This window comes from Pimephales promelas, chromosome 10 (genome assembly GCF_988280905.1).
Source record: "Pimephales promelas chromosome 10, fPimPro1.hap1.1, whole genome shotgun sequence".
Lineage (NCBI taxonomy): Eukaryota > Metazoa > Chordata > Actinopteri > Cypriniformes > Leuciscidae > Pimephales > Pimephales promelas.
In genome coordinates, this window is record NC_142778.1 from 7,856,026 (window position 1) to 7,868,108 (window position 12,083).

At 38.1% G+C, this 12,083-nt stretch overlaps 1 protein-coding gene across 2 annotated transcripts in view; it reads right to left on the reverse strand.

Annotated features, from left to right (window-relative positions):
• Window positions 1-4,685: 4,685 nt before the first annotated feature.
• rasa2 (RAS p21 protein activator 2) overlaps window positions 4,686-12,083 on the reverse strand; it is a 51,970-nt gene continuing 44,572 nt past the window's right edge. For both annotated transcript variants that reach the window (XM_039663919.2, XM_089135369.1), the window contains 4 exons: window positions 8,146-8,354; window positions 7,955-8,058; window positions 5,848-6,019; window positions 4,686-5,651 (listed from right to left, as the gene is read on the reverse strand). In XM_039663919.2, coding sequence (XP_039519853.2) covers window positions 5,621-5,651; window positions 5,848-6,019; window positions 7,955-8,058; window positions 8,146-8,354 — 516 coding nt within the window. In that variant the 3' untranslated portion in view covers window positions 4,686-5,620. The remainder of the gene's footprint in view (window positions 5,652-5,847; window positions 6,020-7,954; window positions 8,059-8,145; window positions 8,355-12,083) is intronic.

A 12,083-nucleotide genomic window follows, 5' to 3' on the forward strand; every position in this document is an offset into this window, starting at 1 on the left:
TTAAACTTTCTTATGATAGAGTGATTGTAGATTCGTACCGATATACATTCGAGACTTCAAAAAAAGAGACATTGTCTGCATTGTTCCATCGACTCAAAGATAAGTGCTAAATTGTAAATGTTAAAGAATAATCTTTAGTCTTAGGTGTCTTAAGGGCCACTGGATGCTTGTTGTAATGGTTACTGTGCGTTTACACAAGATGAATGTTACAGCAATACACAGAAACCATTAAATTCGATCCGACAAATATAATGAAAGGAAGAGGTCTGCGGTATCACCACAATGCTAAGCGAGCCCACGCGGGCTCTTAGCTCACCACAGTTATGAAGTGAGGATGATCGGTACCACATTTCTGCTCAAGCTCACTGGAGCCTCAGAGTACCGGATGAACATCTATGTACCATTCAATCAATGCATCAACATTCAGTTCACAGTGTGCTACAAACATCTACACATGAGAAAAACACACAAATCTGTCAAATATGACGGACCAAATACAAAGACATTTATATATATTCTGAGACCATAACCGGAAGGTGAATGTTGCATAATTGTTCGTGCTGAAACGGAAAACTGTGTTCCAGGCTTTTTTTAAATTTATTTTTTTTATCAATGCTCAATACAATCTTTCAGCTTTCAAAATTCATGATTACAAAAATATATATATATATCTGTTTGAGAGGCACATCACTAAAAATTCACAAACATAGACGGATGCCCTGTAGTTTTACTTGCGTTTTGACCAACCCAATCTCAAGGGAAATCAACTATTTTACAAGATGGTGATTAAACATGAATTTGTATGATGTGAACTGCTCAAAAATTTTCGATTATTTGAATTTTTTTTAGCTAACCCCACCCCTAAACATAATCACTGGCGTAAGCAGATCGTATGAAACCATAAAAAACTAATTTGTATGACTTCATACGAATTAACCACCAATTACCGTAAAATAGTTACGAATTACCATGAGATTGTGTTAGAACTAGAGTTTAAGAATGGAATGTTCTTCTGACAACTAAAACCCCTAATATGGAGATGGAGGTATGACAGAAATCTTTTTTTTTTCTGCTGGTTCTTGTGTTCCCCAATAATTCTTTTACATATCCTTCTATCATATCCCTCTTTTTAAAAGGAAATACGATGATCATGCTAAGTACACTTTAATTCGATGCCACGCTTAGAGGTTAGATTATTTAGATCAGTGGTTCTCAAGTTGGAGACCCAGAGTTTACATTGATGACCCAAAGCGATACCAAAATGTCCTAATTGCACTCGGTATTTAATGTTTTTGGGAGTTTTTTTCTCAACCCGTCCACGCTGGCATCTGCCCGATTTGGCTAGTTTCTATCAAGTGACGGATATCAACAACAAAAGATATGGGAAGCATTTTCTCCTCCCTTTTAAAAGATCATTTTCCATATCCAGACCAGATAGAGCCTCAATTCATCTTCTCCACCGCTCCAAAAATGAACCAGCTGCTTAAACCGAGACCAACATCGATCCGTCAGGTAGGGTTGGGTATCGAGAATCGAGTATCGATTGGAACCGAGACTAACTTTTCGTTTTTTTCCCGGAATCGTTCAAAAGTTAAAATTTCGATTCCTAGTTTCGATATTCAGTCCGCTGAGCGGAAGAAGAAACCGCTGAACAACACCAATGAAGAAGCGTCTACCAGAAGTGTTAACCACGCGAGTCGAACATGAGTACCTTACGTCGGCGATCCAAAGTGTGGCTTCACTTTTCTAAAAATAACGAAATCTCGGCAAAATGCAAAATTTGTGACAAAAGGAGTATTTTTACAGAAGGAGAATTTCCTTCAGAAAGGATTATTTCCTTCAGAAAGGCCGTTGGTTAGCAAGGTTAGCTAAACTTTTTTGACCCTGCCTCTTAAAAGAATCGGAATCGAGAATCGTTAGGAACCGGAATCGAAACAAGGAATCGCAATCGGAATCAGAATCGTTCAAATTCAAACGATACCCAACCCTACCGTCAGGTCACATTTAAGAGCTTCAAAATGGCATTTATTGTTTTTATGTAGGTTAAAATCCAGAAATGTTAGCATTTTAGCACTTAAGGCCATTGCACACTCAGTCCGAAATTTTTGTATGCGTTTTTTCGTGTTCGTCAGCCTGAAAATTCGTCATGCACAGAAACCTTGCACACTGAGTCCGATGCGTATTTATTAAACATTTGCAGAAAAAACAACAACGCAAACATAAAAAATGAATTCGTCAAGCAGTGGGGATGATTTTGCCCTCGCAGAAAAAAAAAAAAAAAAAAAAAAAAAAAAACGCAGAAAATTGAACACGATCCAAATATTTTTTTTCATGACGGACGAAAGTTTTGGAGGCGGTGTGCAAGCGTGATTGACATAACGTGAGGTTGAATTTTTTTTTAACGTGCGGAAATTTCAGATGCGAATTTCGGACTCAGTGTGCAATGGCCTTTATGGTTCCATCATCCCAAAAATGATGGGTTTTTGGTTAACACAAGCTCAAGATATTAGCATAGAGAGTCACTTTTTAATTTACAACATATCAGTAATATCCCATTTACTTGTCTTGAAAAAGTTGGCAGCTAACAAATTGCTAAACGGGACTGCTAATGTTTTCGGGGACATTAAACATCATCATCTGAACAGCTACACCGTCTAGTCGGTGAACTACTCAATGCGTTTATAATCACACTCTTCCAAACTATTATAACTCGAACGTTCAGGGAAAATGTTTTTTAAATAAAGTTACGCCATCGATCTGATCATGTACAGTGACATATAGATATAATGGATAGAAGTGAGGACATTGTAAATGATAAGAGGGTTTCGAAGATCTTATAAATGTTCTTTCTCAGGGTACATTTACACAACAATGTAGTAAAAACGGAAAAGGTTTTTCTTTTTTTTTTTTTACATACAAAGTTCCACGAAAGAGCCATCGGAGCTATTGTATTATGAATACCAGGCCAGTAGTTGGCGAGCAAACACAACATCACCGTTTTCACAAATTTGCGAAAACAATAACGGTATGGTTTTCAAAAACTTTGAATCCCATTTTCAAAAGTTTTTGTTTTAAGGCCCTTGTTTGTCATGAAAACAGCCCCTCCGCCTTAAACGTAGACTTGGTGTCCTATTTTAACGATCTGAAACGCAAGTATCAAGCGCAAGTAACTTTGTGGGCGGGTCTTGGGCGCTGTTGCTATTTAACCGGCGGGATAAATGACTCTTTCGCTCAACGCAATTATCATAGGTGTGGTTTGGGCGTAACGGGAAACAAACCAATAAGAGCGTCATATCACATTCCCTTTAAGAGCGTGATGAACGAGGTGCGCTTGTTCCATGTCGCAATATTATAACGGCGCATTTACCAGCGCGCTTCAGAATCGATTCACAGCCGAGGAGATCGATATTCTCCTCAAGGCCGTAAAAGAAAGAGAAGTGACATTGGGGATGGGACAAACCCACCCAAATTAGCTTCAGTTAAACATGCATATAATAATTTGGGTAAATGTGTAAGCTTTATGCCTATTTTTCCCATCGTCATGACACAACAATGATTTCCCAATGATGTGTTTTAATAGTTTTCCTTATGTATCATTAGCAAAAAGTAAAATGCATCTGTGTAGATGAGAGAATTATTTACAGTGTATTCACGTTGTTCACACTCTATATTATGGCCAAGCATGTGCGCTAAAAATAGCATTTGAATGTACGCACAACACGCCACTGACTTTAGACCAGGTTTTTCTGGTCATCGGCACAATTGTTTTCTGGAACTGCAAAATAGCACCAGGGAATGCTCCTTTTTTGCGCCGACCCGCCCAGGAAGCGCAATTTCATTTCCTAGTTTACCGACGTGCGTCTGTGGAGGGAAAAGCCCGCTTTGCGCGGGTGCAAATGATAGGGCCCCAAATGTTCATTCTTTTTTTTATTTTTTTTTATTTCATTATATTTTATGTTTTAAAGTTAAGCTTATTTATTTTGCCATCGAAGCTCTTCACTATTATATGGTTAGTGCTTCGTATTTCCCTTGAAGTCCATGACCCTTTTTCAATCTACCAGTTGAGAACCACTGAACCGGACTACTAAGAATAGAAAGATGCGAAACACAAGTATACCAAGCAGAAAATAACAGTTTCCAATGTTACAGAAAAGACAGAAACCCCTTAAGTACAGTTACAAATGGGTCATTTTAAAATAAAACCACATGTGTAGACCTGTAATAATCAGTAGGTGGAAGTTATCAGAAAATGACAAGACAATTCCACCTCTAAATTAGACACTGTGACACCACAAACATGAAATAGGAGATTGTCGATCAGAATTCATACCAAACAATCCGTCTCTAGCTCTGTTCAAAACTCTAGTGAGCTTCCTTGCCGTTTACCCTGGCAGTTGCACATCACACAATCAATATTTCTCTCAAGTGCTCAAAAATCAATTTTTTTTTCCCACACCAAGTTAATTGCAGTGCATTATGGCATTGCATTCTCTGCAAAAAAGGTGATGCTATAATTGCATTTTTAGAACAGTTTTTGTATTTGTCTTTGTAGCACACTAGGTTTTGGAACAGAGCTTATGACATCACACTATACATAAAATATTGTCGTTGTGTGATGGGGGATTACAAAGATCAGTTGAATAAAATGTTCTTCATGTTTATCAAAATGCACGAGGCTCCCAAAACGTACATCCATGAAATATATCCTTTTTTTTTTTAAAGTTCGGTCATTAAAAAACTACACGTTTACCATTTTCAAGTCATGAAAACCTACAAAACAACATCTTTGGCGTAAGAAAAATAGCTAGTAAAAATCTACGGGATATGAACCTTATCTACAGAACATTACACAAGAGCTGATCATGTAACTGATCAATATCAGGAAAAAAAAGGTTTGATACCAAGTATCTAAAACAATCTCATCTGGAATATTCCAAATATCTAAAGTGCTTCTGCATTAGTCCCTAATTCATACACAAGTGTGGGATTGTAAGTACCTCCACTGAATTTATAAGGCAGATTAATTCTATCCACTACAGATAGAAAACCATGCACACACTCCAAGGGATGGACTGAGCGGGATGAAACTACAAGAATAAAGAACAATGAAGATTCCCTTTGACATGGTTATTTTACTTAACGACCAATAGTCTGAAAAAAAAAACTGGTGGTTTACAAAGAAATATGCGAAGGTTGAGTTCTTTCATTTTAGCAGCTATAATTTCTCAGACAAACTCTTGGTGTCTGGACTTTCACAGACTGTTTAGGAATGAATAAGAGGTGATCGGAATCCTTTCTTACTGTGCGGACTGGCGATTGAGGTTACTAAAACGATCTTAAAAACTGATATAAGACTGAGACCGGACAGGCACACAGAGAAAAGAGCTAGATTTTTCCAATGATAGCAACTCACGGACACGCCACTCGGCTCTCGAATGGCCAAAATTCTTCCAAGTACACCGTAACTCCAGATCAGGCCATTGCTGGAGAGGGTCACGTGTGGAACGGCAGCGCTTCTCTGAGCATTATCAGCGCGCGGTCATGCTCCTAAATGTTGTCAAACACAGCGCCCTCTGCTTGTGTGGCTGTGTCAGTACCACCTGGTCACGCAGTCACAATGTTACGCTGTCTTTCCAACAATAGGATTTGCGCTATAAAAGAAAGTAAAAATTAAAATCAGTTTACTGCACATACACATATAAGACTAGATTCTGTTTAATTGGCTCTTGAAGAAGATAGGATAATTCAAGGATAATTAAAAATAGCAATTGAAAATTCTATATTACAGTTTTCATTTCCCACTTTTTGCTAAAAACGTGATGTCTTTATTCATTTTGGGTGTCTTACATAGTGCCTGGTTCACCGGTTAGTGCCCCGTTTGAGTCGTGGTGAGCCTGCAGTTCGTCCAGTACTTCTCCGAGCTCTTTAATGGTGCGGAAAGTCTCTTTAGGGTCCTGTATAGTGAAGGCTGAACACTCCTCCTGCTGGCCAAGATACACTGACATGCCGGCACAGGCATCTGTAGACACACACACAATTAAATTCAGTGTTTAAATAAAAAATACATTGAGTTATTTATTTATTTATTTGCATTTATAATGCGTTTTCATTTTTTTTTTCGTTTAAAATTTGTGTCATTTAACAGTTCAGATTAAAAAAGTGGAAAATATTGGCAATAAAAAATGACTAGCTGTGTTCAAACATTTGCCTAGTACGGAAGAGGATTAGGCCCAAGCAAGCAATAATAAAATAAATAAAACCATCTTGAAATTAAAGTCATTATAATGCAAGATTAAACTCGTTAAATTTCGAGAAAAAAAATCTAAATACAATCTTGTGAATAAACTCATTAAATAATCGAGAATAAGTCTCGAGAAAAGTTTCAAAGAGATAAGTTTCGAGAAAAAACACATTAAATTGAGAAAAAAGTTGAACTCTAGAGAATAAACTCATTCAATTTCGAGAAAAAAAAAAGTCGAAATGAAATGTAGAGAATAACGTATTTGATCAGTGTTCATTGCATAGCCTACTGAAGGAGGACATGGCAGACATGGATCACTAGTCAAGATACATTTTAGACTTAAAATAGTAACAAAGAAATACTATCAACTTTAGCAGGAATGTATTGCATTAAAAGTGTCACTGAATTTGCTCGTGCAGAACTACTAATAAAAGACGTCACTTGAACATTGAACAGCGCTGTCCCAAATGCACTCTGGCGTATGGACAGCTATGATCAATTAAAACATGTACTGCATTGCCATTAATGGCTTTATAGAATAGATTATTCATTAAAACAGTTAGCCTACTTGCATAGGAGGGTGTCCCGAGAGCTCCGCATGGACATGGGGCCTGAAAATGGTAGTGTGGCAGCAATGCAAAGGTTTTTACTAAGTAACCATGGAGACAGTTTCTCGAAACACGACTTTATCCACAAAAATTAAAGGTGACATATGCAAAATCCACTTTTTTAGCCCTTAAATGCATTTTGTTGTATATTTTGGAGTGTTTATAAGTACAGAAAAGATGAAATTATTCTCTTCAGGTGCTTCGTTTATATCTTTGTATTCTGTTTTGGTCATATTTTTCAACCTGTTCAGATTTTTCTGTTTTCTATGACGTTTTTTGAACTATAACATCACCGTATTTGCAGCGGAACTGACAAATAAGGACATTGACTACCGGTCCAACACTTCGAACAATCCGCCATTATTATTTCTCGCTCTGATTTTGTAGTCCAAGCTCAATGATGCAGAAGTTACGAGAGGGCAAGTCAAAATGTTTGGTTTTTGGATGTAGTGACCTGAAGCACTTCAAGGTTTCCCACTTCAACAACCTCCGCCATTATAAAGAAGTGTTTGCCGATTGACTTCGTCTGAATGAGGGGTAATGTTAAATTCCTTCAATCTTTGGAGACGACGAACAGAGCATTTCTATAAGCTGTAAATATCGTTAATAAAAATAAAGTACTTTACTTTCTTAAAACACATGGTGACCACATATAGACCACAACGGTATGATTTATATGTAAAAATGAATGATTTAAAAGCATGATATGTACCCTTTAACGTCTTTTTTTTTTCTTGAAACGGAACAATTTTTTTTTTCGATATTTAATGAGTTTATTCTCAAGATTGTTTAATCTCGCATTATAATGACTTTAATCTCGAGATGGTTTTATTTTTTTATTACTGCTTGGCCCTAATCCTTTTCCATAGCCTAGTAATTCTGAATGAAACAAAATATTGTGCAGGATTCTGGATGCAATATCCTAGGTTGATTTAGATGATAGGACAATAGCTATTATGTCATAATATATTTTAACTTCCTAGCATTGGTTACATCAGTAGACAAGAAAAGTTCAATAGTGGAGAAAGTAAAAACACACAGTACACAGACAAGTATGTGTATTAATAAAGTAAATGATTTCATATTGTTTTTAGGCTATACACACCCTCCATCTTCTGTAGTCTGGAGCGGTTTGCAGAGAAAAAGGAGAAGATTCGTTCGGTTTCTCGGTCACAGTCGATGTCCAGTTGAATATTAGCCAACACTGTCCTATAAGACGGAGTCAGACATGAAAAACGGTAACGTGTACATGCTCTTACAGCGATAAAATGTAAATGTATTAATAAGATGCCTTACGCAGTGCATGGTTTGCAGCCCGGGGCGTTCTCGTTGGGCTCCTTACAGCATAACCAGAATCCACTCACATAAGCAGACGGGTGAAACGCACTGAGCCGCCCCGGGTTACAGCGGCTGACCTGACTCAGCACCTCAATCCAGCTGTTGGTCTCCACACAGTTACCCGCCTGCACGTACAGAGGCTTTTCTGAATGGATTACCTGAAACATCTGCAAAACAAGTTTGAATGTTTTTAAAAGAGGTATTTAATGCTCAACAAGGCTGCATTTATTTTATTGGAACAGTAATATTGTGAAGTATTATTATCATCGTTTAAAAGAACTGTTTTTTATTGGAATCTATTTTAAAATGTAATTTATTCCGTGGATGGCAAATCTCTATATTCAGCAGCCATTACATGATCATTCAGAAATCAATTGTCCAAAGAAACACTTAAGACTTGACATTTTATTAGAATTTGTGTGGCCTGTGAATTAAACCAATGACACTGTAAGGACCACCCGTCGGCCCAACGACGGAATCCAGTGGCGTGGGTGAAGGTGTGAGTGTAGGTCTTTTCAACGCCTCTGTAAAGTTCACTTCATTTATTAGAATTGAGTTACAACTTTACTTTAGCTCTGTGCTTAATCTGACTCCCATTCAAATGATAATTAAATTTAAATTTTGTTTCAAATTAGGAACCAAACATAAATATTGGTTATGTATTCATTTAAATCTTTGATTATTCAGGGCATCCCATTCTTTCATTGCGTGCAACATCGGGTCCCTAATGAACGAATAGAGAACTCAAGTCGCCCAGGTCGTGTTCTCACGGACACACACTCTTCAGTTCTGATCTTAGTCAGAGAGTGCAGGGTTAAACGCTCTATGCTTGTTCATTCAAAATTGTAGTTTTCTTATTCACAATGCTGCAACTTAGTAAGTCATGGATAGTCGGAAATCAAAAGGTCCCAGATGACACGTGCTTCTTTCATTGGGCCTTTAGTTTGATCTACCCTGAGGCAGATTTGTGCAAACACCAGACTCCACTAAATCTAATGGTCATAATGATGGTCAGAAGAATAAAGAATAAAATCAAATATAAATCTTTATTTGTCAGGTAAAAATGTATCATGCCAATTACACAATTAGAGGCCAATTTAGAAATAAGAAATACATCAATTGCGCAAAGAATGAATCGCATACCTGTGCATTTTTCATACATACTCTTAGATTCATCTCTGAGAGCAGAATTCACAGCAATGCGTGTTGGGTTTCTGGCTACGGAATTTCCCAAACACTATTCTGACATATTTCCCTTAAAGGGATAGTTCAATTGACTACCATAGTATTTTTTTTCTCCTACTATGGAAGTCAATAACCGCATTTCCACTGCCGGGCTAGGGCCAGGCCCGGGCTAACAGCGAGCCGAACCAGTGGCTTCAGGCCTCAAACACCGGGCTTACGTTTCCACAGCCGGGCCAGTAGCCCCGGTGGCCTAAACCCCGCCCCTAACACGCCGTTCTGGAATAAACAACATATAACCCTTTCAGCGGGTATTATGAATTTAATTATTTTTTAGTAATTTTTTTGTATAAGGCCATCCTTAAAAATATTTTGGTTTGCAGTAACAGCAAAAAAATTTGTAAAAGGGTCGGTAGGTAGGTCAATATTTTTTTTTCAAGATTCAGTGTTAAAAAAAAAAGTATAATTTTGGTCATGGTGATCATGAATTTTAAAAAAATTGCATATTGTGACGTCATATAGTGTGACACGTTTAAACCAATGGTGTAAATATAGCCTAATGTCGCCTCGGGTTTTTATTTAAAAGAAAGAACGTAGCATACGTTTGTATATAGACATAAGCAACTTTCAAAATACTAACTAAAATATAATTAATATTATTTTATTCAATTTGAATTAGTCGTTTAAAGAGTAAAAAAAAAAAAAAAAAAAAAAAAATCGGTCGGTCTTAATGCAAGTTACAACCGGCAAGTCGGTTGGACTAAAAGGAAAAAAAAAATAAAAATTGGGTCGGCCCTAAATTGACAGGGTCGGTCGGGTTACGGCAAACAAGAATAGTTTTAAGGGTGGCCTAAGTTGGGAAGATAGCATGTATATTAACTCACCGGCTGTGGAATAGTATCCCGAATGTCTCGCGAGTCGCCAATACAATACAATACTCTGCCCGCAACTTTTTTTTTCTAAACTTGGTTGCTTGCTAAATGCTTAGCTTAGAAAGTTCAGCATCAATGTTTTTTCTAACGTCCTCATTTCTTCACACGCGGTCACATTGACGTTGTACGCTTTCTTCTGCCCAAATGCTCAGACAAGCTTTGGTCTCTTCGACAGATCAGTACAGGCGATTCTCCATTTCGAGCAGCGATTATTTTGCGCGATATAAAAAGAGTGAAATGTGCATCTTGCTTTAGATCATTACGTTCCATTACATAACACCGATAAACTCCGCCTTTTACCTTGAGCACGACTCTAGCCAGAGTATTCAAGCCCCGGAAGTGACAGTGGAAACGTGACTGGTACGCACTACCACGGCTCGGCAGTGGAAACGCGGCTAATGGGTCCAGTTAACGGTTTGGTTACTGACATTCTTCAAAATATCTTCCTTTGTGTTCAGCAGAAGAAAGAAAGTCATATAGGTTTGAAGCAACTTGACGATGAGTATATGAATTTTCATTTTGAAGTGAACTATCCCTCTAAATACCCAGCGAACAATTGTAAGCAGTGGTAAATATTTACCACACAAATACAGGGGTTGGACAAAAAAACTGAAACACCTGGTTTTACTACACAATAATTTGTTAGAATGGTGAGGGCCTCATTTTGCATCCAAATACAGCACCAATTGACAGATAGAAGTCCTTCACAGTGACCAGAGGGATTATGAGCCGTTCCTCTTCCAGAACAGTGTCCAGGTCACTATATGATGCTGGTGGACTCGCTCCTCCAAAACACCTCAATAATATGACCATGGGAGATGTTCAACGTCACTTTCATCTTCATCAAACCCTTCTGTCACAAGTCTTGCTGTGTGTGTTGGTGCATGATCATGCTGATACACGGTTTGAGCATCAGGTGCTCATGATCCTCCAGAAGGGTTTGGTAGTCCTCGGCAGTGTCGTGTCCATCAAATACAATCAGGATTGTCATGATATTAGAGCTCAAACCATCACTGATCCACCCGTGCTTCACTCTGAAGATTGGCCGCCAGGCATATAGATGTGAAACCTCCAACATTGGCCAGTGTTTCAGTTTCATTGTCCAACCCCTGTATTTTTGGAACATTGTTGGGCCTATTCATGTGACCCAAATGGTTACACCTGGTTTTGGGGGAGTGAAGCCATGCGTTGCAAGCAGGGCGATGCCGAGAGCCGTGGGAACAAGTGAGACCAAAGGAGCGATTGCTAGGGTCACCTGTGCGCCGCAAAGACCTGGGACATTTACATTATGTTTTGTTTATGTGTTCTTCACTTTCGTTTTGGGTTTGTTTATTGTATTATTAGAGTGTTCAAAGGTTCGCCAGTCCCGACCTCCTCATTCCCAGAGCCTTTTACTCGGTTACACCATTGATTATCAGATATATTAAAGAGACACCAGCCTTACAGGACTTCTCAGAATACAAATGACTGCAGTGAAATTTTACCAATCACACAGAGACTTTTAAAATGGTACCAATTATGAAAGGAAAAAAAACAATAGATTCCCAAGACACATTATATGTGGTATATAGACATTCCGAGTGAACTTTCATTGACTTGAATCAGGGGGAAAAGAGAGGGAGTCGGTAGAGAGGTATAGAGAGTTTGGGCAAGGCGGTGTCCTATGCTCTTTCTAAGAGATCCTGAGTTTTATTGTAGGTTAGGATGAAATCCAGTCTTACAACATTTGCATTGTTAGTACCATGCTATACCAGCTGAGCTGCAAGAACACACATACGCATG